Source organism: Phyllostomus discolor, chromosome 3, assembly GCF_004126475.2.
Source record: "Phyllostomus discolor isolate MPI-MPIP mPhyDis1 chromosome 3, mPhyDis1.pri.v3, whole genome shotgun sequence".
Lineage (NCBI taxonomy): Eukaryota > Metazoa > Chordata > Mammalia > Chiroptera > Phyllostomidae > Phyllostomus > Phyllostomus discolor.
In genome coordinates this window covers 160,978,361-161,005,616 of record NC_040905.2, presented here as the reverse complement: position 1 = coordinate 161,005,616, position 27,256 = coordinate 160,978,361, and the positions used below count along the sequence as shown (strand labels likewise).

Genomic DNA, 27,256 nt, shown 5'->3' with positions numbered 1-27,256 from the left:
AAGCAGATCACTAAATGCAGGGTGCAAATTCAAAATCTGTATCGTATTTAAACTAAAATTATATTAACATCTGTTAAAACTATGAGGACAGGAAAAGTCCTTCTCACTTCTTATGATAACCATACCAGCAATGAGTACTCCAAAACTTATAAATAAGGATATGTGTGATGTGAAAATAAATCTGGTTTACAAAGTTAAAATATTTTTTACTGCTATGTGATTAAAAATACATGTTTCTCTGAATGTACTATATATTTAAAAATTAAAACATTTTTTAATTTTGGAAATACTTAAGAGGTAGCAATTCAAAATAATAATGTTATCAAAAGGTCCTTAATGTAGTGAAGTAGTTACATTAATTTTAATTTTGGTCCAAATTTGTTACATTGAGGGTAGGAATTACTTCATATTGCTAAGTTTCTTCATTGGTTAAATGGAGAAACAGTTATTGGTATTTTTTAGAGGTATATTAAAGGATTAGTAAGTTTATGCTTACATTTGAAAGCAATACTCTAAGTCTTAGCAGGTGAATTCTGGATTCTCTCTGCGAAGCAGCCTTTATGATAAATGACACATATAGAACAGGAGCAAGTACGCATTACATGAAAAATGTTGATTACCAATGAAAAACAGAATCATGGTAACTAAGGCTCTTAAATTATTTTATTTATTTTTAAAGATTTTATTTATTTATTTTCAGAGAGAGGGGAAGGGAGGGAGAAACAGTGGGAGAGAGACATTGATATGTGAGAGAAACATCAGTCTGTTGCCTCTCACATGCCCCCAACTGGGGACCTGGCCCTGCAACCAGGCATGTGTCCTGACAGGGAATCAAACGGGCAACCTTTCAGTTCAAAGTCTGCGCTCAATCCACTGAGCCACACCAGCCAGGACTCTTAAATTATTTTAAACACTCATCTTATTGAGATTTGTCACACTAAGTTTTAAAAATACTTTCTATGACTTTGCTATAATTATGTACAAAAAGAAAATTCATATATTAGATTTCTCTCTCAAATATTAAAGAAATTAAAAGGCTTGGTAAAAATTAATTTTATTAACAAAACTGATGTCACTTCTCAGTCAAATTAGTCTTTCTTATATTATAAAACTGATAAAAACAAAACTAAATTAGTCAATTTGACAAAGCCATAAGTAACTGTTAAATGTGACATAAAAGCTTAAAACAATATGCCAAGTACTAAAAATAAATATTTCCTAATTTTTGGCAACTATTTTTGATTAGAAATATTTGACAAGTGCCCCTATAGACCAACTGCGTAACTCAGCGTATCACTAAGCATAAGTTTTTTCCTCTGGTTAAATACAATGATGCAAATAATATTGTTTTTTTTTTCACTTTTCAAATTCTTATACGTTTAATCATGAGATTTCATGGTTTATGAAACATGGCCAATTGTAAGATGTATTTCAAGGCCTTAAGTAGCTGGAAAAAGTGGTCAAGTTCTAATAATACATACTCTTAATCGATTCTTAACTGACTTTCTTGTTTGAAGCATCCAGCATGCTCATTTGAAAAATAAATAATACAGACATAAAATAGTAAGCTCTATCATTTAATCTTCACAACAACCCTTTGAGATTGGGTATTATTATTACCCATTGTACAGATAAGAATTGAAATCATAAAGATGTTCAGTAACTTAACTAAGTTTACAGAGTTAGTGGTAAAGCTGGCACTCAAACCAAACAGCCTGGTTTCAGAATCTATATACTTAACCACTATGGGGATTAGTGGTACCCACCTACACCCACTGAATCAAGGACGGAACCCAGGTGTTTTCATTTTTAATAAAGGTATCAGATTATTTTTATACTATCTAAAGTTTGAGAACCACTGCCATCACTTAGGAAAAAGTGACACAGATATGGTTTGTCCCTTTACAGTATATAGAAAAAAATCAATCCAATTTACCATTTGAATAACCTACAAGTATATACTTTAAGTAGGGATGGGATCATTATTTTCTTAAAGTAAGGTATAGATATTAGGTGTGTAGTATACAAATAAACATGGACTCTTCTGGAAGCAAAGAGGCAGACAAGTTTAATTTCTAGCTTAGTTGAAGTAAAAAGTAGGATTCTCTAATTCATTAGGATTTAGAAAAAAAAACTTCATAATTTAATCCCTGGATGTTTCTCTCTAAGCATGTTTACTGACATTTTTAAGATGACCAGTCCTTTGGCAAACAGGTCAGGTTTTGTAAGAGCGATCTACTACCCATCCACCAACAGTTTCATTATTTCAAGCAATAAAGCATTTTTAGAATGAGTAGAAGGAAGTAAATCTTCCAGCTAAATATTTCTATAAAGTGTTTTAATATTAAAATTTGATACTTAAAACATGTATAAAATAATTTGCAGAATCTGAGGTGCTAAATGCTATAATGTTAAGAGGTTTTGCAAAGGAAATAAACTCATTTCTTTAATATATAGGGTTCTGCAGAAATGATGACTGCTTGAGTGTGGTTGGTAGGGTATATGAATGTCTTGCATGAGATGGACAGCAACTCGAACATTTTACCTAAAATGTTATATGGTGTGCTTGAGTGTGATATTGTTACGTTACAGAATTACATGCTTATGATTTTTGTAACAAAAGATTTTGTAATAAAAATGGGGTGTTATTTGTGCAGGACCCTGTATTAACAGTAAGTTTTCTTACATGTGAGGGACTTCTGAATAATTAAAGAAACAAACTTTACATAAAATTATGTTAAGAGGCAAAACTTTGCATATGACTAATGCTATCTACTATTCTTTGCTTATTTGAAGCATATGACCTATTTTCTGGGAAACAGGTGTCCATTTTCTTTATGACTAATACCATGATATTCAAATTGTAAACTAGGCATAAGAACCACTGTTGTCATAGTCTATTTCCCATTTTTAGCCACACACACACACTCCTAAGAACCAGGAAAAAGTCTTTCTTTGCTCTCTCTCCCCCTTCCTCCCTCCCTCCTTCCTTTACTGATTTACTTAAAACAGCATAATCTAACAAAACATGTCCTTTGACCTTAAGTTTCTGAGGGGGTAAGCAAATTGTCAATAACTGACTAAAGCATCACTTAAGACTGTTTTTTTTCAAACTTTTTCCCTTACAACCCATGGTCAGAAATACATTTTACATTGCATGCCAGTGAGACACACACACACACACACACACGACTGGAAAGTTTCATGAAACAATATTATTACTATCTTGGATAGACTCTTAGAATTTTTTTTCTATTTTAACTTTGTTAGCTTACAAAAGAAATGCTGGTCATGCAATCTACTAAACTGATTTCATGATTCACTAATGAATACCACCTGCTTATTTTAAAACACTGGTATGACAATTATTACATACAAAAGTCCATTCACTAAGAAACGAGTGGAGACAAGTATCAGCATCAGGTCAGATCTGTTCTTAGATATATAGTCCCAGGACAAATACTTTGAGGGACTGAGGAAAAAAAAATGAGAGGGATAAATAGCAAAGACTAGCATGACATCAGTGGAAGAATGATGATATACTATTATACACCCGCATTAAATAATATGCACAAGCAATGGTAGAAAGGCCTCTAAGTAAATAGTAAATACACATTTTTTTACTGAATATGCTGGAACCAAATTTACTTTATATTAAAAAAATCATCCTAAGAATATCATTAAGAATATCATTAAAAATTTCTATTTTGAAATACTAAAAGAAAAACATGTTTATTTTCTTTCACTGTTCATTTAAAAATATTAAACTTTTATTAATTAATAACTTTCAAAGAAACATTTCCAAAAGTAGGATTTTTACTGAAAAATAGATGTGTTTACATTTCTGGATATATGTAACTGTTAAACTCACATTACATACTATCAACATTTTCATAGTTATTACTCCTTCATTTTCTTCTTTAACTTGAATTGACTCATAGAAACTTATTTTAACATAATTTTTATTTTTGGCAATGAACTATTAGGTTATAAAACTTTTGGAAATGGACTGGATACACTAATACAAAGAAATTTTTAAAGAAACAATTATTTGTTGAAGAAAACACATCTCACAAAATAGAAGATAGAATATTTAATTAGAGTGAGATTCTGCTTATTTTAGTACTTCAAACAAAACCTCTTCATATAATTACTTTTTTCTTTTTGTAGAAATGTTTAAAGACAATTGAATTAACCTTTAGTTAACATTCTCTCTAAAGTTTATATCTAGCAAAGAGTTAAAAGAATTATTTTTCAAATTAACAACTTTACCATTTCTACAGTGCCAAAATAAATAAAAATGGATCACCGAGGCAATATATCCATGTACATATATAATTTGCTCTTGGGAGACTTTTATTTACACATTTACTTTTATATATATTTCTATTAAAACTACTTCTATAAAACAGCATAGTACATAAAAACAGTTTTTTTTGAAATACTAGCAGATTACCTCATAAGTACTAGCTCTGTCTGCGCTTGCAGGGAAAAGTCAGTTGGAAACATTTCATTGAAAGTGTGTGTGCGCTATGAGAAATTTAGCCAATTTCTTGACGAACAATACAAACACCAACACAAAAATTAAACTAAAAAATATTGAGAGAAAATTGAAACTCTTACCTGAAATTCTGGTACAGTAGATGACTTTGTGACAGTTTTCCTCTTCTTTGTGATTGCTTTTTTAGATATGGATTTTTTTCCTTTTAAGATTAAAAGAGAAAAGCTTCTTAATGCTGTTAATAGCCCATTAACAAAAAAAATTACACAGAACCTTGAAAGTTAAATTATAACAGATGGATTCTAGTGAGTCAAATACAAATGATGAATCAAAACAAGCCCTAGTAAGAGCAAACATTAAACTGTAACTACTTGTAACAGACATATTAACAAATGCTGTTTTCCTTATATAAGAAAAACTATTAAAATCTCCAATGTGTTGCACACTGTCAGTGTCTATTGTCTTAAGGTTTGGTAAAAAAAAAAAAGTCACATTACTATAATTCAGTTAAAATCTAAATCATAACTTAAAATGAGGTCACGTAAGGCAAAAAACCCTTACCTTTAACAGTAACTTTCGTACTCAGGGGCCTGCATAGAATTATACTCTGAAGACTATGATGGTCTACTTAGCCAATCCAATGTAAAAATACTCTCAATAGCTCAGGAAACAATGTCTATCTTTTTAGTTCCGCATTCACCTAATCTTTCCTCAAGGGCTGCCTTTGGCAGTATTCAGTAACCAGTTTTAAAACAAAGTAAACATCTCCCTTTAAAGTGCACCTAATCATTTGTGCAATCAAAAAGTACTGGGGAAAAATAAACCTGTATTTTTCAAAAATCAAATTCATAGCATATACTGAGGTATATCTATTCTGTCTTTTACCTGACAACAGAGAAATATACATGCATATAACCTCTATTTTTAGTAAGGATCATGTTGAAGTAAACATGTCATTCAGGTCTCTGTCCATTTAATTGGATTGTTTGGTGTTAAGCTGTATGAATTTTTTATGTATTTTGAATATTAACCCCTTGTCAGAGGTGTTGTTTGCAAATACCTCCCATTTGCAAACAATGCAATTGTTTGCTTTTTGTTTGGTTGTCAGTTTCTCTTGCTGTGCAGAATCCTTTTATTTAGATACAGTCCCATTCATTATATTCTCTCTGTACTTCCTTGCCTTAGGGGTCAAATTCATAAGACTTTCTGTAAGATCAAGGTCCATGAATTTATTACCTATGTTTTCTTTTATGTAATTTATTGTCTCAGATCATACATTGAGGTCTTTGATCCATTTTGAATAAATTTTTGTACATGGAGACAAACTGTAGTCTAGTTTTATTCTTTTGTATGTGGCTTTCCTCCAGCGCCATTTATTAAAGAGGATTTCTCTTTTCCATAGTGCTTTTGGTGTCTCTGTCAAAAATTATTTGCTGATACACACGTGGTTTTATTTCTGGGCTCTCAATTTTCTTCCATTGGTCTATGTGTCTGTTTTTCTGCCAATACCATGCTGTTTTGATTATCATAGCTATGTAGTATAATTTGAAATCAGATAGTATGATACCTCCGGCTTTATTCTTTTTTCTCAGGATTGCTTTTGCTATTTGTGGTCTTTTTGGTTCCATACAAATCTTATGATTTTTTTTGTTCTATTTCTTTAAAAAGTGACATTGGGATTTTGATAGGGATTGCATTGTATCTGTATATGGCTTTGGGTAATATGGGCATTTTAACTATGTTGATTCTTTTAATCCATGAACGTGGAATATCTTTCCATTTCACTGTGCCTTTTTAATTATCTTTTAATAATACTTTGTAGCTTTTAGTATGTATGTCCTTTACACACTGTGTTTATTTCTAAGTATTTTATCCTTTTGGGTTCCAATTGCAAACAGAATTATTTTCATTTCTTTCTCTGAAGTTTCATTGTTACTATATAGGAAAACAGTTGATTTTTGTATTGATTTTGTAGCCTGCTACTTTACCATATTTACTTGTTTCTAGTAGTATTTTTGGTGGAGTCCTTAGGATTTTCTATACACAGAATCATGTCATCTGCAGAGTGATGCTTTTACTTCTTCCTTCCCAATTTGGATGCTTTTTATTTCTTTCTCTTGCCTGGTTATTCTGGCTAGGAATTCCATAACCATGCTGAGTAAGAGTGATGAGGGTGGCCTTCATGTCTCGTTCCTGACTTTAGAGGCAAGGATTTCAGTTTTTAACCATTCAGTATAATATTGTCTGAGTGTCTGTCATATATTGTCTTTATTATGTTGAGATACTTTCCTTTTATATTCATTTTATTGAGTGTTTTAATCATAAATGGATGTTGTACCTTATCAAATGTTTTTTCTGCATCTATTGAAAAAATCATGTGATTTTATCCTTTGTTTTGTTAATGTGGTATAGTACATTGGTTGATTTGTATATGCATTCTTGTGCCCCTGGAATGAATCCCACTTGATCACAATGTATTTTTTTAATGTATTGTTGTATTCAGTTTGCTAGTATTTTAAGATTTTTGCATCTGTATTAATCAGATATTGATCTGCATTTCTCTTTTTTGTTACCCTTGCCAGATTTTGGTATCAATGTTATGTTGGCTTCATAACATGTGTTAGGAAGTATTGTCTCTTCAATTGTTTGGAAGAGTTTGAGGATAGGTATCACATCTTTGAATGTTTGGTAAAATATACTAGTAAAGCCATCTGGTCCTGGACCTTCATTTTTGGGGAGGTCTGTGATGGTTGTTTCAATTTCCTCACTGAAAACAGTCAATTTGATTGAAACATTTTATTCAACTTACAGATAGCCACAAGGCACAGTTTCAGTTTACAAATTACTTGTATTTTCTTTTGTATTCCTCTTTAATTATATCACAGAATGGTAATATAGGCAAACTTCTAACTCAATAAAATGCATTCACTATGCTTGAACTGCAAATTTTGAGTCATTGAGGTGAACATGGGTTTTATTGTCTGGCTCTAATAACTATCAACCTGCTTTCACTTGTGTTTGCTTTTAATTAAATTAAAATAAGCTAAGATAATTTTTTATTTGCTTCTGTGCTTACACAGTAGCTATACACCAGAACTAACTCCTATAAAAATAGGTAAGTGGATGGGGTGTTTAAACAAGCAACTTTCAGGGAAAAGTGATTAAATTCTTGGTATCTCTAAAATGTAGCTAGTAATTACTAACTGATTTCTAAACAGTGCAATAGACATCTCTCAAGGGGACTCATGGATCTCAAAGCCAGGGTGCCTTTCCTCCATATGCCACCTTTACTATTATTTAAAATTCATGAGAAAAGATTTAATAACCTTACTGATCTAAAGCTGGGAAGGCTATAAAACACCAATTTGAAGAAAACAAAATTCTTCAGCTCTTCCTTTCCCCACCCCCAACTCCAGCACTACTATAACTAGCTTTTTAAAATCACTTTATTTTGTGTTTATTTATCAGCATAACAGAGGTCAACCTTGAATTCTCAATGAATTTCATACTGTTGCCATACAAGCACTAAACTCAGGTACTGAATTCTCAGTTAATTCTAGCAGCCATGCTATTTGAATGAATTAGGAAGCTGAGGTGGTAGGTAAATTAAGTCAAGAGAAAGACCAATACTATTTGATTTATATGTGGAATCTAAAGAAAAACAAACAAAATAGAAACAGACTCATAAATACAGAGAACAGAGTGATGGCTGGGTGAAGGAAGGTGGATTAGGGGTCTGGGTGCAAAAGATGAAGGAAATAAGAAGCACAAATTGCTAGTTACAGAATAGTCACAAAGATGTAAATTACAGGATAGGGAATATAGTCAATAACAGCACAATAACTATAAATGGAGCCAGGTGGTACTTGAAATATAGGGGGGACCACTCTGTAAAGTATATGATTGTCTAACCACTACCTGTACCTCTAAAACTAATTCAGAATAATATTAAATGTAAAGTATAATTGGAAAAAAAAAAACTGAGGTGGTTACCGGGCATTTTCTTTCACCATATCATTGGATACTTAAATGTTATTAAATAACTGAGGTAGTGCTGCATAGTGCTTTTAAGCTTGAGTTTTAGAACTAAACTACCTCAAAAGAACCTTTGCACCCCGATGTTCATAGCAGCACAATTTACAATAGCTAGGTGCTAGAAGCAACCTAGATGCCCATCAGTAAATGAATGGATCAAAAAACTATGGTACATTTACACAATGGAATTCTATGTAGCAGAAAGAAAGAAGGAGCTCATACCCTTTGCAACAGCATGGATGGAGCTGGAAAGCATTATGCTAAGTGAAACAAGCCAGGCAGTGAAAGACAAATACCACATGATATCACCTTTAACAGGAATCTAAACAACAAAACAAAACAAAACAAAAAACTAGCAAAATATAACCAAAGACACTGAAATAGGGGATAGTCTGACAGTGGCCAGAGGGGAGAGAAGAGGGAATTTCAGGGGGGAATGGGTAGGGATTACAGGAACAAATTTGGAGGACACATGGACAAAAACTAGGGGTGGGGGGTAATGGGGGAAGGGGGGAGGGTTGGGTGGAGGGGCTGGAACGGGAGTAGGGGGGAGAAAACTGTACTTGAACAATGATTGAAATAAAAAAAAAAAAAAAAGAACTAAACTACCTGAGTTTGAATACCAGCTATAACAACCTACTAGCTGGAAGACCATGAACAACTGCTTTATGTTCTTATGCAGTTTCTTCATCTGTAATACAGGGAAAACATTACCTACTTTGTCAGAATTAAATGAGTTAAAACATGTAAAGAGTTTAGACTACTGGTAGGCACAGTAGGTGATCAGTAAATGTTAGTTATTTTCTACCATAGCTAGCTATGATGTTAAGAGTCTAAACAAAATATTTATCATAACCTTCTTCAAATTCTTTTAACATATGCATTTATTTTAGGTCTTGCTTATGCCCTCTTTCTACCACTACTTTGTACATATATCAATTATTGTAACACTTACTGAACAGTATTATAGTGATCCATTTATGTTTGTCTTCCTTACTAGATTATGAATTATTATTTTTAAAATTTATTTTTAGAGAAAGGGGAAGGGAGGGAGAAAGAGGGAGAGAAACATCAATGTGCGGTTGCCTCCCAAGTGCCCCCAACCAGAGACCTGGCCGGTAACCCAGGTATGTGCCCTGACTAGGAATCAAACGAGCGAGTCTTTGTTTCACAGGCCAGTGCTCAAATCACTGAGCCACACCAGCCAGGACTAGATTGTGAATTATTGATAACAGAAATTTCATTATTTATTTTGTATTTACAGCATTTAGCATATATGAGAAATGATCCTTAAACACAAGAATCTTACTCTTCATCAGAAATTTCACCAGTTTGGGGATAGGAAAAGGGAGCAGGTTTACCATGCTTAAGGTCCACTGGAGACCATTTTATAACAAAAAAAAACATTGACAATAACTTTAAATAATTTACACAATTCTCCAGACTTTCACAACATGACCTAGGAGTGGTACTAGAAAACTAACATTTATTGAAAGCTTACTATGTAAGGTGATTTATATAAATTACCTCATTAAATCTCAAAATAACCCTCCAAGGTAGGCAATCCCCCATTTTAATATGGGACAATTGAAGATCAAAAAGATCTTACTTATTCAAGTGTCACCTGTAAGTAAGCAGCACAGACAGGGATCCTAATACCAAAGTCCAAGTTCTATTATGCAATTCTAACCTCTCAAAAACCATAGTTACCATTTATTGATTCCTACAACCTGCCAAGTACCATGTTAGGTACTATGCTTTGCTATTCAAATTAATCTTTGTAATGACACAGCAAGGTAGCTATCACCTTTTTTTTTAAACAGATAAAGAAAATGGCTATAAACAGGTAAATAAATCATTGGAGGCCTTGTAGCTAACATGCACTGGAGTATGTATTTGCACTGGATTTATCTCACTTCAACGCTGTGCTCTTTTTAGTAGTAAAATATTGCATTCTTTCAAACTTTCTGCAGTGAAATAAAATGCTCCCAACTGACTTCAGAGCTTTCCTTTTTATTAGGGTTAGAAGATTCGCACATTCACTATTACTTAATACCTTCAGTCTATACCCTCATAAAAACAATTTGAACATAAAATTTCCTGTATTCTTCAATATAAATTGGCTCTTAATTTTAAAATGGAGCATGGAATACTACAAAACCATACAACCTTTATCTGGTAATCTATTTTTGTTTCAGGAAGTTACATACTGCCTCCCAGTGGACTTCCACTGCCCTAAGTCACCTGGTCCCATAAAACAGAATGTAATTCTCATATCGAGGATTGTGCCTAAGTCAGGAACAGTTTAAAATATACACAGAATTTCAACTTAATTCTTGAACTTAAAACACAGACATGGGCAAAAAAGTTGAGTATCTGCTTATACCAGGAAAATGGATAAGAACACCTTAACATGGCTTGGTAACTTTTGTTACAAGTGCAGCCTAATGAAGCTTTTTAAAACTATACTTAGAATAGTTCAAGAGAAAAAAAAAAGGCCAACTTGAGAGGGAAATTATAACTGGAAATATATTTTATACTACACTATAATTTAGGCACAAAACTCTTCTAGAATGTGGAGATATACTTCTTACTAGAAAAATGGTGACTATAACCCCCAATCCACCTCTTTCTACAGTCTGTTATTGATCATCTTTACCCTTTCTCCTTCAACTGGATGCCCCTGCCTGTCTTTCAACACCCCTGGCCCCTTGGACTATTCAGGGACTTTCACTTCAAATGCCCTCCTAGATTTGGCCTTCCCACATTTAAGAATGATCCCAACACATTCCCTACTCTTTCAGTGTTTTCATTTTAGGAATCATAGTGAATGAGTAATAAGAAATTAATCACCGTTAAAAGTAAAAACCCAATGCCATTTGTATTATTAAATAATACATCTGGGAAGTGCTTAGAATGTTAAGCTACAACTAGAGTCGAAACTTGACTTTTATTTATTATATGTGCATGTCTTGAACTAATACTTATGTTCTATAGAAACATTGAACTATTTTATATAAATCTTGAACTAATATTTCTATATTCCACAGAAATTTCCATAATGTTCTAGTTCTAAGTAAGCAATTTGGTTTTTAATAAAACAGTTAATTTCCTCCTATTCTCTTGAGATTTCTAATCATGGCAATTTTAAGTATGATTTCTAATCATACTGACAATTTATAAAACCTATCTCATAATTCATTAACTGCTGAACACCTATTTCTTTTTTCTCCTTTAATTTAGAATTTTGAATCAGCTGTCAAATTCTGCTACTTATTGCAGTATCTCTCTCAAAGTGTTATTACTGTCTGTCACTGTTATAAAAAAGTCATATAATCATTTATCTGGATTTATAATTTCCTCTTTCTGAAGATACCTTCTACTCCTTCACCTAATTCTTTTTATAGCTATTAAACGATGTCCTAATTATCTTGCAAGATCCTTTCTCCTAATCCTGCCACTTATTAGCTGGGTGACCTTGGATACATTAATAAACTTCTCTTTTTAAATCTATAAAATCTATTTAATGGGAAAAAATAATAGCATCTACTTTATGGAGTGTTTATGAAAGTTAAATGAGACAATTTGTATAAAGGCTTAATTAGTGCCTGGCACACAGTGAGCATCAGGTAAGTATTTTTTTTTGTGGGGGTAGGATATGGTGTGAGAATAGAGGGTAATAAAATTAAAGGACACAGAGTAAAGTTTATCCTTTTACTCTCTTATACCTTGGCATCCTGAATTGGTCTTCTAAAAGTTTTCTCCATAAAGACACAATAGTTAAATTCTACAGTGTTATCAACACAGAACTATACAATCTTTTTTATAAATATGGGCCGAGATGTAACCAAATATTGCAGATTTATTTTCTCAGTCATTCCCTATAAACCAGTTCATTGCTTTTTATACACTTTATAGATATTTCATGTTCTTCTGCTTGTACTGGGCTCATGATTTAATTATTTAAACTAGTACCACCTGCCTAGAAAGATATCCCCCAAAAATGGCACATTCTCATCATTCAAACAACTTCTAAAACCTCAACTTTTCCTTAAGTGTTTCTCTGTGTTAATATTTTCAGTGACAACTGACTTAATTATATCACCATGGTTTTGATCACATTAACCATTTTTCATCTATCCAATCTGCATTATTTTCAAAGCCTGTCTTCCTCACAGAATGGTTCCTAGACTATTAGCACACACTGATTTGCCCTCTACTTGACATTTTATTGTATAGTCTTTATCATATACTTAACAATTATAAAATGAGGTTATTTACCATTTTGAATCTTAATTTCTTCACCTCTAAGAGAATAATGCCACTTGCCTTATTTCTTTTAATTAGTTTAGAAAAGCTACTACAAAATCACCTGGTTAAAAATAATGACAATGTGAGGAAGAAAAAACCCTCCAAAGCAAATTGGCTGTAATGAGTAACTTAAAACATCATAAGCTTTTTGTAATAATTAATGTATCTTCAACAATTTCTGTGTTTCTCCAAGCTTTATAAAAAGTCTTCTAATTTTTTAAATTTCTAATTAATTTCGGCCAACTCTACCTGCTCTACACCATCTATAATAGTATATTATTGGAAAGAAGCAAAATGTCTAATAACAAGATTGGCTAAATAACCACAGAAAACACATAACAGAATCCTGTGTAGTTATTTAAGATGATACTGCAGAAATCTACTTATTGCACAAAGATGTTCACAGTACACTATTAGGTGGGAGAAAAAAGCAGATTGCTAAATGGTATGTACAATACAATGCTATTCAAAAATATAAATACTTTGAAAAGGATATGAAAGATACATATTAAGGGGTTAATCTTAGTTATATCTTGGTGGACCATACTACATGTGTATACTTATTTATTCAATAGATTCCTATACACTGCTAAGTGCTAGGAAATCAAAACCAGAAATAATCCTTCTGTCCTCAAGAATGTTATGGAATACTGAGAAACAAAACAAACAAACGGAAAAGCTAATCTTTATACAGTCAAAGCTTGGGCTTCTTTTTTTGTCATTTGTTCATGACATCATCATTTTCAAAACTGTACTCAAAATGTTCAGTAATTCTATCACATAGCTTCCTCAGGCTGGAAACAGATTCACTGTAGGAGAAAGAAGTTACTTTGTGTCTTTATCTACTAAAGTTATGTATCTGATTTTCACTTGGACAGAACTAGTACAGGAGTAATAACATTCCTTCCTTAAAAAAAAAACCTCTCAATTTACATATAATTACTAGTTAATTATAAGATCAAGAGGTCATAAACAAAGGATCAATGATCCCAAGGTTGGCCATAAGTTTAATCTCCAGTGGCAAATACAGTTTACAACTTTAAGCCATTAAAACACTGCTCTATGTAATAAAGACTAACAAATATAATACATTATAATCCAAATTAATGGTCTCAAAGTTACTAGTCAATGGTCTTTCCAAGGTTTATATTAAGTAAACTTTTGACTATTACAGGAAAATGCCTTTCGAGAAAAGTCAACTCAACCCTAAAATCAACTCTATGATGACAAAATACATATTAAAAATAAGTTTAACCACATATGTTTGCTGGTATATAAATATTTTCTAATCTTTCTCATCTATGTAAAGCAATGCTTGACTTCTCAAAAGCACTTTTGCTGACAACTTACTATCCTTTCAGATTTACTGCTATGTTAATTGTTAAACTTAATTTTAATCAAGTCTTAAAAAAGAATGTTACAGAGTAGGGGGGAAATAATAACCAAAATAACTTAGAAATAAGTGTAACTGTTATGAATAAATGTTATAAATGAGTATTATAAACAAGAAGTGTCTGGTGCTGTAAGTATGCACATTGAGGAAAATGTCAATGTTTTTCTATTTTACAATGTTTCCAAGAGTAAGAAACATGCTTAAATAACTAAAAATGAATTCAAAATTTAAAAAAACAGGAAGAAAACTCCAATTCTGAAAAATAGATAAAAATACTTATAAGTTGCAAAACTGCCTTGTACTATATTAAAATTATCAAATCATTTTCAACCAATCTGCCTTTGTGCCTTTTACTAAAAATTATCTCCTGTTATAATAAAAAGACTTAATCAACTTGGAGATTAAACCAAAAATTAAAACAGAAAAGGGACCAGATTAACCACAAGGAGAATTCAGTACACTCTAAATTATGGTTCACAAATTGGTCATTAATGACACAGCTTATCTCAAAGGATATTCTACGCAATAGTATTATTTGGGGGAAGAAAAGGGCTATGTGTTCAAATAAAATTGAAAAACACCAAGTTAAAGAAAACTAAACAGTTCTTTTTCTTCAAGACTTTCCAAAGTGCTTAACATACAGGCACAGAATCAATTATGTATCCACAATTCTAAAGTCCAAAAGATTCTGAAAACTAAGGTTTTAAAAAATAATTGGTAAGGTAGCCAAATCTGACCTGAACAGTTAGGAGGTCTGCATTTGTTCTGACTATTCATACATTTTTTTCCCTGTAGAATTTATGTATATGATTACAGGGGATGCCCCAAGCTCCAGTGAGGATGTTACTTAATAAACAGCATATACATTACTAACACCCTTCTAAAATCTGAAGATTTCTGAATTCCAAAACATATATGGTACAAGAGTTTCATAAAATGCATTGTGGACCTGTACTAATGTGCAATGTGAATCTATAATCTGTAAGAGGAACAGCTCCCAAACTTGTGACAATGTAACTCACTCTTAAAAAAGAGAAAGGAAATACATACTGAATTAAGAGTATGCCCTAAACTGACTATAAAAGGCTACACAGTGTCTCATGCCTAATAAAGGTTAGGACAAAATGATGTAAAACAAATGTTTTGTTGTTATTAAAACATTTTATGTAACACTGTAATGACAGTAAGTTCAGTATCTGATAAAGAAAGAGAATTGGCCTATGCTTACCCAGTGCTAACAACAGACAGAGAAACTGTATTTGCCAGATCCAAGTATTTTTGTCACTGAAGGCTGACTTTCTAAAATTTGCTCTGAAGATAAAAATGAGAATGTATATAGGCAAGTATGTTATTTTCTTCTATTTCATGCCTGTAGGCCTTTCCTCCTCAACTAAATAGGCACAGAGAGGGTACACAAGTAAAAGCTGATTTTGCTTCTGACTTTTTTCATTCACTTATCTACAATAGGAACTGAAACTATCATAAATTTTCTTTCTGATCTACATTCTATACTTGTATTTCAAAAATGTAGCAACACTTTATTTGGTTACAATATAAATTCATTTAAATCCAATCTGTAGCAATTAATATTTTTATTCTGTTACATCAATAATGATTTTACTTTATTAACCACTTTAATTCATAATTGACTTTGAACACATGAACAGTAGGTCATAAATAAACAATAAAAGGTTTTAGGAAATAATGGTATTAATAAAGTAATACTACATACTTTGGAATTAGAAAACATTTCAAATTTATAAACATTATTTAATATTTCAAAGACTAACATTTCAGAGAACTTGCCGAATCAATCAAATTAAATTTATATAGCCTAATGGATTGCCTGTAAATTTAAAAGGCTTATTTCTGAAAGTTAAAATATTATAGCTTTTTATTGCTTGGATCAATGTGGACCACTTTACAGTTTTCAGTTCAACGAATTAAGCCTGTTCTTGAAAGCAAAGTTTATACTACTTCTTTATCAATGATACACTATATACACACTTAAAAATACATTTAATTGTATTTAATGATTTAAATAACTAAGGTATAATAGCTACTATAGCAGCTAAACTAAATTCACTCCCTCATTTGCTAACTCATTATCAAATTACTGCCAAATCTTAATTATCTTTGTTACTGAGGGAAGTAATGAAAACTGAATTGCACAAATAATGATGATAAACCACAACTTATTTTAGTACGCTATTCAAGTTTTTCTCAATCAGGAACTTTTTGTTAGGGTGAATTAAGTCAATTATCTGCTTTTAAATGAGACATTTAAACTGATTAAAAGGCTAAGAATAAGAAAATTAAAAGCACCTGAGTAATTAAGAAACAGCAACCAACGACTATACTTACTTTATATTTTTTTGTTTTACTGTTTAAATAGACTTGAGACAGATATATTATTTAAATCCAGTATAAGACAAACTTATAAATCCTTTTATAAAATTATGATTCATGTCTTATTAGTTGATATAGCTCTTTCCTTGTATTTCATAACATTTTCCTGGATATGCAAATACATACTGAAACAGAGTGCTGAAAAATATATGATGTGGGAAAAAACTGAGACCCAGAAAGATAATCTTACTCACCTTGGTTTAAGAAGCTAGTTGCTATGAACTTTAGTTCTGGGAATGCTCTCTCCTGATATGTGTTTTTTTCCCATTGCATTGCACTGCCCTTACCCAAGGGAAAAATCACTTCTCATCAGTGATGGAAAGCATCATTTACAAAGATATTGGTCCAAAGAAATGTAAACACATAGTGTCCAAAGATTTTCAGCTGAGAATTAAATTAAAATGCATTGTACCAGTGGTTTTGTTGTTGTTATTGTTAGTAATAAAACCTCTTCTGCTCTGGGTTTTAATCATGGGGAATGATATAAAACTTGACTTTTACACACACATACACATGCATGCATGCACAGGTGCATCTATGTGCATTTCAATCTGTTAATGATAACCAAAGGAAAACACTTAAATGTAATTCTTACCCATTTGTGTTAGCTTACCAGATTTGTGCTTCTTGTGTTTTGCTTTCTTTTTGATGATCAATAACTTATTCTGGATCTCAGGTTTGTAAGACTTGAATGCAAGAGAATGAAGACCTTCCCGCTTTCTTTGTAAGTTTTCACTCAAAACATCTTTTAATTTCTTTTTTTTCTTTTTCTTCTTTTTTGCTCTCATTTTAGTTAGCTTGAGTTTTTTGTGGCTCTGTAGTGACTGCTCTAATAGAATATCCCTTACAACTTTGTGGCAGTTAATTTCCAGATGATCTCCGTGACTTCCATTTACATGCATTTGGCAAGACTTGAGAGCATTCTCTTTTAATGGACTGGGTTCAGGCTTTACTCTGGAAGCTTCACTGTATCTTTCATGATTTTCTATAAACCTTATTTCACCTGGACTGAGAGGCTCTCCAAAGCCAGTAACTTCCCCTGGACTCCCTGCTTTCTCTAAATTTTCTTTACAACAACCAGTTTTCTTAATTTCACATGGCCTATGAATTCTAATTTCACAGTTGGATTTCACTTCCACTTCAACTGGGATGTCATGATTATCCAAGTTCATTTTAGCAGGGCAGCAAGTTGGATCAAAATTAATTTCTTGTTCTTTCTTGAAGGCAGAGGGCAGGCCTTCTCTACTACCTCTATGTTCTCCATTACTTGTACTAAAATAGTCACACTTCAATTTCTCCAGTTTAATCCGAGGTACTCTTTGTATTTTAATGGGTGGAATTGGAAATTCAGGGGCCTGAAAAGGTCTTTGCTTATAAATCCGTACATCTGCACCACAGAACTGTGGAAAATGTACATAAGCATTCTCCAAATAATCGTAACCAAGGATAACTTCCCTGCATTCATGAATAGGCTGTCCAAGTACAGCATCTTGAACTTCTTTTTGTGTTTCATACACAAAATCACAAAGACCTTTAAGTAACCACACTTTTTGTTGGAAAGGTAGTTCATGAAAAGGTTTTTCTTCCAATGGACTAACTTCTCCAAGAACTTTAAAAAACTGAGGACACAACCCAAGTTTCTCGGCACAGCTATTGGGATTTTCAGTCTGCCCTACAGCAGTGTACCACTGCTGTACTTTCTGTCTCAGTGCTGCTTCCCAGGTCCTGTAAGGCAAAGTAGGTCTTCGATGTAAAGTAGGTCTGCGATGAGGAGGACTTAATAGAGAAGTCATTATTTTAGATAAAAAAGCATTACACTGAGGCATCAGAAGACAACGTTCCAATTCGTAAAAGACTATTTCTGGCAAATTTAGAATTTGCTGGGCTAAACAAAGAAAATGTCCAATAGCTGGAATTTCCCACATGGTCTCCATACAAGTTGGAGCTGCTTGAGCTAGAAGTTTTCTTTCCCATTCTTCCATTTCCTTTTGACTAGCTTCTTCTGCTTCTTTTCTCTCCTGCTCCCGAAGCCTAAAGAAAATTTAACAAAATATATTATTGTTTAAAGTAGAGAATGACATAAAATAATAAATTTAAGTATGTCACGTTTATCTTTACTTAACTGGGCAACTGGCTGTCCAGTGTTCAGTATCAGTACAAAGTATCCCATTACATGTACCATTTTTTTAGATGAAATAATACACACTTAACTTGATCATGAGTTTTATTGATAGAGGATTAACAATATTGCCACTCAAAGTGAAATTCTTAAAATGTGTATCAATTTCAAAATAAATAAAATTTAAAGCATGTTTATTAAACAAAGCAGTTTAGTGCTCTTTAGAAGTAATGTGGCATCATATAGGAGCTGTTTATGTCCTTTGAGCTTTTAATTCCATTCTTAGAAAGTTATGCTAAGAAAATAATTCAACACAAGCAAGAAGTTATGTGTTGTCAGTGTTAACAAAACAAGAAGTTGTATTACACAACTGGAAAATAAGCTAGCTGTATTATATAGCCTTAAAATTATGAGTAACATGTATAAACACAAAAATATCAGAACATTGTACATAATAATCAATAGCAATAATAAAAATATGCATATGATGAACAATGACATGATAGCATATAAAAAATAAATGCCTCCTGGGTTGATATAACTAGATTAAAAAATGGGCAAAGGACCTCAATAGACATTTCTCCCAAGAGGGTATGGCAAATGAACAAGCTACATGAAAAGATGCTCAACATTGTCACCCATTAGGGAAATGTACATCAAAACCACAATAAGATACCAATTTAAACGCACTAAGATGAATATTATAAGAGAGATAGCAAGTATTGGTAAAAGGGTGGATAAATTGGAAACTTCATATACTGTAAAGGGTACAGCTACTTTGGAAAAGCGTTCAAGTTTCTCAGAAGTTTAAACAGTGTTATCCTGTGATCCAACAATTCTACTCCTAGGTTTATAACCCAAAAGAACTGAAAATTTATGCCCACACAAAAGCCTGTATGTAAATGTTCATAGCAGCATTACTGATAATAGCCAAAGAGTGGAACCACTCCAAATGTTTTATCAACTCCTGAATGAATAAAATGTGGCATATCCATAAAGTAGAATACTGCTTGGCAATAAAGCAAATGAAGTGCTGATAAATATTACAACATGGATTAACCTTGGTAACATGATACTAAACTGAAAGAAGCCATCTACAAAAGCCCACATATTGTGTAATTCCATTTATATGAAATGTTCACAAATCTACAGAGACAGAAAATAGAATAGTGGTTTCTTAGGATTGGGGAGGTCAGAGAAAATAGTTTTGACAGTTCACATCTTTTTTTTTTGAGCTGATGAAATGTTCTAAAATTGTGGTGATGGTGGCACAACTCTGTGACTGTACTAAGACTAATGTATTTTTACATTTATTTTAAAGTATATTTTATTGATTATGCTATTACAGTTGTCCCATTTTTTCTCCCCTTTAGCCTCCTCCGCCATCTGAACACTCAAACAATGCTAGATATTCTTTAAAATTTTGCAATTTTTTCAAATGTGATTACAGTTTTGAATAGCTTTACGTTTTTACTGAATTAGGGTCGTGGTAGACTGGCAGAATCTAGCTTCTGTACAAAGCTGGGACTCCAAAAGTCTGAATAATCAGTAAGAGGGTGTACCAGAAATCTCAGTCCCTTCCTTTGTCCCCAGCTAAGGGACTATAAGGATAAATTGTCTTCACAAATAGAAGTCGTGAACAGAAAAAAAAATCCTTAGAATGTATAACTATAAGTTGAATCTCATGTGAATTTTTTGCCCACATTCATATTTCCAGGGTGCTCAGGAAAACATCACACTAAGAATGAGTTTAATGTGGTCTCATTCCAAAACTGTATCAGCTCTTTGAACAGAAAAAAAAAAACAAAACCCCACAAAAAAAAACTCTTAAGGCATGCACCTTATACCTAGATCTTCAAAAATCTCACTGACAGTGCCACAAGAAATGAGTTCATTGTCAAAGATAACAAAATATAAAAGTAAATAAGGTACCATGGAAGAACAGAAAAAAATATATGATCCAAAAAAACTTCAAATAAATTACAGGACATGGAAAAAAATTAAAAACATGTGTAAGGTGAAGATCATAAACAAGGCAGTTTTGAAAAAGAATTAAAAAAAACTTCTAAATATCAAAACTACAAAAGTTAAAAAAATTTATAATAAGCTCGACAGCAATAATGAAAGTCAGCAGACAATGAAGTATCTTTAAATGAACTTAAAAAGTAACTATCAATGTAAGTTTCCATTGAGAGCAAACATAAATTTAAAAAATGAAGACAAACAAAAACTCACATGTGTGATAAACAGAACTCCACCTATAGGAAATTCTAAAGGATATATTTGTACATCAGATGGAATGACAGAGATCCTTTACTGAAGATAAGAGATAGGAAAAGACCAAAAAAGTGGTATAGGTTACTCTATATAGACATAGCATAAAATAATACTTGTAAGTTTAAAAAAGACAGAATTTTAGGTTTAATATTTTATTACTATTTTTTAAAAGATTTTATTTATTTATTTTTAGAGAGGGAAGGGAGGGAGATAGAGAGAGAGAGAAACATCAATGTGTGGTTGCTGGGGGTCATGGCCTGTACCCAGGCATGTACCCTGACTGGGAATCGAACCTGCGACACTTTGGCTCGCAGCCTGCGCTCAATCCACTGAGCTACACCAGCCAGGGCTGAACTATTTTAAAATTATATTTTATTGTCTATGCTATTATAGTTGCCTCAATTTTTCCCCCTTTGCCACACTCTCTCAGGGAATCCCTACACCACTGTCCTGTTCATGGGTCATGCATATATTTCTTGGCTAATCCCTTTACCTTCTTGCAAAAGTCCCCACCTCCTTAATCCACTCTTACAGCTGTCAGTCTGTTTCATGTTTCCATGCCTCTGACTCTATTTTGCTTGTTGGTTTATTTTGTTCATTAGAGTCCACATATAAGTGAGATCACATGGTATTTGTCTTTCATTGACTGGCTTATTTCACTTAGCACAATTGTCTTTAGGTTCATCCATAATGCTGCAAAGGGTAAGAGTTCCTTCTTTTTTACTGCTGCATAGTATTCTGTTGTATAAATGTATCACAGCTTTTTTGTCCACTCATCTACTTATGGGCACTTAGGCTGTTTCTAGATATTGATTATTATAAATAACATTGCTATGAATGTAGGGATGCAGATATTCTTTGGAATTGGTGTTTCAAGATTCTCAGAATATATTTCCAGAAGTGGAATTGCTGGCTGAAAATCGTTTTAAGAGCCTTCCATATTGTTTTCCACAGTGACTATACCAGTCTGCATTCCCACCAACAGTGCACTAGCATTCCCTTTTCAACTTATCCCCACCAGCACTTTTTTGTTGATTTACTGATGATAATAGCTATACTGGCAGGTGTGAGGTGATATCTCATTGTGGTGTTAATTTGCATCTGTTTTAATAAGTAGTGATGTTGAGCATATTTTCACATGTCTATGGGCCATCTGTATGTCCTCCTTGGAGTCGAGTCAATTCCAGTTAATTCTGCCCATTTTTTAATTGGATTGTTGGTCTTCTTGGCATTGAATCATGTAAGTTCTTTATATATTTTGGAAATTAAATCCTTCTAAGATGTATCATTAGCAAATATGTTTTCCTATACAGTGAGCTCCCTGTTCAGTTTGATAATGGTTTCTTTAGTTATGCAGAAGCTTTTAAATTTGATGTAGTCCATTTGTTTATTTTTTCCTTTGTTTCCCCTACCCTAGGAGAAACACTGGCAAAAATTTTGCTATGCAAGACATTTGAAGTTTTACTGCCTAAGTTTTCCTCTAAGAATTGTATGGTTTCATGACTTACATTTAAGTTTTTTTATTCATTTTGAATTTATTCTTGTGTATGGTATAAGTTGGTTGTCTAGTTTCATTTTTTCTTGCATGTACCAGTCTAGTTTCTCCAACACCATTTATTGAAGAGATTATCTTTACTCCATTATATGCTCTTGTGTCCTTTGTCAAATATTAATTGACCATGAAAATGTGGTTTTATTTCTGGGCACTCTGTATTGTTCCATTGATCTATATGCCTGTTCTTATGCCAGTACCAGGCTGTTTTTATTAGTGACCTTATAGTATAGTTTGATATCAGGTATTGTGATACCTCTAAGTATGTTTTTTTTTTTCTCAAGATTGCTGTGGTTTTTGGGGTATTTTTAGATTTCATATAAATTTTTGTTCTAGATCTGTGAAATATACTATTGGTATTTTAATAGGAATTGCATTGAATCTATAGATTGCTTTGGGTAGTATAGGCATTTTAATGATGTTATTTCTTCCAATACATGAACACAGTACACAAAGTTGGTGTGGAAAAAGTCCAGCTGTTGTTAGTAAAACAAGAACGGTTTACATGACACCGATGTAACCTGGCAGTCAAGCAGAGTAGACTGGAAGGCGCATGCATGAACAATGACAACTCCACTGTAGTAGTCAGTGGGGATAGGAGACACTATTGAGCAAGCATGTGTTCTGTGTGGCTATGGCATTCAAAATGACTGAAGGAGTAGAACAATGAATTTGCATCATATTTTGCATTAAGCTTGAACATTCCTCAGTTGAAAGTATTTGGATGATTCATATGGCTTTTGGAAACAATGCAATGAGTGCAGTACAAATAAAAGTGTGGTGTAAATGCTTCAAAGATGGTCAAGAATCTGTTGAAAGTGATCCACATAGTGGAGGCCCACAATAAGCAAAACACCTGAGAATGTTGAACATGTATGAGTTGCAATGAACAAAGATCGGTGAATGACAGTGCAAGACCTAGAAACTGATCTGGAGATTCCAAAAACTACCATGTCTGAGATTTTGATGCAGAATCTTAGTATGATAAGTGTTGTGGCAAAATTCACTCCACAGCTGTTAGTACCAGAGCAGAAGGAATATCGTGCTGCAGATGCTGACAACTTGATTCAAGCTGCTACCAATGATATAGATTTCCTCAAGAAGGTCATAATGAGAGATGAATTGTGAGTCCACAACTACAATACCCATGAAAACCACAATAAGATATCACGAGAAACAAAGGCCCAGTGTCCCAATGGAATTCACCTGGTTCTTCATACCCAAAGGTGGAGTGGGAAAGTCACACCAAGATCAAGATCATGTTAACTGTGTTTTTTTTTTTTTTATTGCAAAGAGAAGAGGCTTCAGACCACTATTGAGATTCAGGAAAATATAACAGGGCAGCTAATGGTAATTCCAGCAAAGGATTTTGAACAGTGAAAGAGATGCTGGGAGAACTGTGTGAGGTTGCAAGGTGCCTACTTTGAAGGAAACTGAGGCATCATTATCCTATTAAAGTGTTTGTTATATCTTGTATCTTCTTCAGTAAATCCCGATTTTTTTGTACTACATGGATGGATACTTTCTGAACAGACTCTGTATGCTTCCATTTATTTGATTTGTCACTATTGTACCAACCTTGCATCCTCTGAGTAAATCCAACTTCATCATGGTGTATATTTTTAATGTATTGCTGGATCCAGCTTCCTGCATTTTGTTGAGGATTTTAGAATCAGTAAGATATGGCCTATAACTGAACCTTCTTTGTTGTGTCTTTGTCTGGTTTTGGAATTACGCTAACACTGGCCTCATAAAAAGAGTTTGGAAATCTTACCTTTTCTTCAATTTTTTGGAATAGTTTGAGGATAGGTGTTAGTTCTTTGAATGTTTGGTAAAATTCACATGTAAAGTGATTTGGTTTAGCACTTTTGTTTGTTGGGAGTATTTTTATTACTACTTCAATTTCATTAGTTATCTGTCTATTCAGGTTTTCTGCTTCTTCCTGATTCAGTTTTGGATCTGGAATACGAGATTATATGTTTCCAGAAATTTATCCATTTCACCTACATTGTTCAATTTCTTGGCATATAGTTGTTCATGGTATTTTATCACAATCCTTTGTACATCTGTGATATCAGCTGTTACTTCTCCTCTTTCACTTCTGATTTTATTTATTTGGGTCCTCTGTTTTTCTCGATAAGCCTGGTTAAAGATTTGTCAATTTTATCTTTTCAACAAAAAAGCTCCTGGATTCATTGATCTTTTCAATTGTTTAGTCTCTATGTCATTATTTTCATTCTGTTCTTGATTATTTCCTTCCTTCTACTCACTCTGGGCTTTGTTTCTTGTTTTTCTAGTTTTGGTTAGATTGCCTGAAATTTTTCTTGTTTCTTAAGGTAGGCCTGCAAGACTATGAACTTCCCTCCCAGGACTGCTAATGCTGTGTCCCACAGATTTGGGGTTGTTGTATGGGGTCATTTTCATTTGTTCGAAGGTAATTTTTTTTCTTCCTTACTCTCAATGATAACATTCATTATACAGTAACATGCTCTTTAGCCTCCATATATTTGAATGTCTTTTGAGTTTTATATTGAGGTTGGTTTCTAGTTTCATGCTATCGTGATCTGAGAAAATGGCTGATTAAGATTTCAATCTTCGTGAATTTATTAGGACTTATTTTGTATCCAACGTGGTCTATCTTTAAGAATGATCCATGTGCACTTGAGAAAAATTTGTATTCTGCTGCTTTGGGATGAAATATTCTGTAAATACCAATTAAATCCATTTGATCATAAGTCATTTAAGGTCACTGTTCTCTTACTGATTTTTGACTGGGAGATGTATCCAATGGTAACAGTGGGGTGTTAAAATTCCCTTTTAAGGCCGTACTGCTGTCAATCTCTTCCTTAATGTCCACCAAGATGTTTTCATTATATTTAGTTACTCCTATATTGGGTACATATATGTTTACAAGGATTATATCCTCTTGCTGGTTTGATCCCTTTACTATTATTAGTGACCTTCTTTGTCTCTTGTGGCTTTTGATTTGAAATCTACTTTTTTAGCTGTAAGTATTGCTATCTCAGCTTTTATTATTTGTTTCTATTTGGATGGAATATTTTTTCTATCCCTTCACTTTCAATTTTTTGTAAATCTTTTGTTCTGAGCTGGGTCTCTTATAAACAGCATATGTATGGGTCATGTTTTCCTCATCCATTCAGCTATCTTTTGATTAGAGCATTTAATGCATTTACATTTAAGGTTATTTAGAGGTACTTACTCATTGCTATTTTTTTTCTTTATACCTGTGCTCTTCTATTTCTTCTTAAGGCAGTTCCTTTAACATTTCTTGCAATGCTGGTTTGGTGGTAATGAACTCTTTTAGCCTCTTTTTATTTTTTTTCCTAGAAGCTGTTTATTTTGCCTTCAGTTTTAAGTGATAGTCTTAGTTGCAGGTCCTTGCTTTACATTACTTTGAATACTTCATGTCAATCCCTTCTGGTTTGAAGTATTTGTGTTGAAAAATCAGCTAAACGGCCTCATGCAAGCTCCCTTGTAGGTAACTGCTTCTCTTTTGCTGCCTTTAAGATTATTTGTTTGTCTTGTAACTGTCATTTTAATTATGATATGTCTTGGTGTGGGTCTCTTCGGTTTTGTCTTGATTGAGACTCTATGGTTCCTGAGCCTGTGTGATATTTTTCTTTCACCAGGTTAAAGAAGTTTTCTGTCATTACCTCTTCAGACAGATTTTCTATCCCTTACTTTCTTCTCCTTCTGGTACCCCTATGATGCAGATATTGTTAATGTTCCAAAGATCCTCGTTTTTTTTTAATTCTTTTTTGTTTTTGTTGCTCTGATAGGGTTTTTTCTATATTGTCTTCCAAACCACTGATTCAATCCTCTGCTTTATTAGCCTACTTTTAATTCCTTCTATTGTATTATTCATTTGATCTTTTATTCTTCATTTCCGACTGATTCTTATTCCTAGTTTCTGTGTCCTTTTTCATGCTGATGTAGTTCCCACCAAGCTCCTGCCGTTCCCATAATGTTTCTTGTATTTATCACTAAGATCCTTGTGCATCCTTATAACCATTACTTTGAACTCTATGTCTGATAAACTGCTTGCCTCCATTTCATCTGGCTCCTTTTGTGGAGGTTCCTCCTTTCTTTGATTAGGGGGTTGTTTCTTTGTCTCCCTGTTTAATTGTCTCTTTGTGTTTGTTTCTATGTATTAGATCTACTTTGACTCCCAGTCTTTGTGGGGTGGCCTTATATGGTAAAAGTCCTGTGGGAGCCAGTAGGACAGTTTCCTTGATCTCGAGTTGGATGCTCTAAGAATGTCCTGTGGGAAAGTTTATGTGGGCTCTCCTGATGTAACTGGGTCTTGTTTGCTGTTGGCCCATTCGTGGGTGAGATCTCCCTTGGCTGGCTGACTGAGAGGCTTAACCCCAGCCAAATCTTGAAAGCTGTTGTACAGGTGCTGACAGAACAAAACGACACAAAAACAAGTAATAAACCCCAACTACAGCATAAACAACAAAAGAGAGAGAATATGAAAGGAGAAAAAAATACAAGATGACAAAAGTAAGGAAAGACAAAAGTAGGAAATGAAAGGAAAGAAGGAAGAAAAACAATGAAAATAAGGACTAGAAAGAAAAAATTGGAAAAAAGAACAAAGAGAAAGAAAAAATAAGGAGAGGAGAAGAAATAAATTAAGAA

The 27,256-nt window shown here is 33.0% G+C and overlaps 1 protein-coding gene across 3 annotated transcripts in view; it reads right to left on the bottom strand.

Annotated features, from left to right (window-relative positions):
- KIAA2026 (KIAA2026 ortholog) overlaps positions 1-27,256 on the bottom strand; it is a 137,479-nt gene that overhangs the window by 49,152 nt on the left and 61,071 nt on the right. For all 3 annotated transcript variants that reach the window (XM_036021657.1, XM_028527423.2, XM_036021658.1), the window contains exons 3-4: positions 17,263-18,680; positions 4,624-4,703 (exon numbers count right to left, since the gene is read on the bottom strand). In XM_036021657.1, the coding sequence (XP_035877550.1) occupies positions 4,624-4,703; positions 17,263-18,680 (1,498 nt within the window). The remainder of the gene's footprint in view (positions 1-4,623; positions 4,704-17,262; positions 18,681-27,256) is intronic.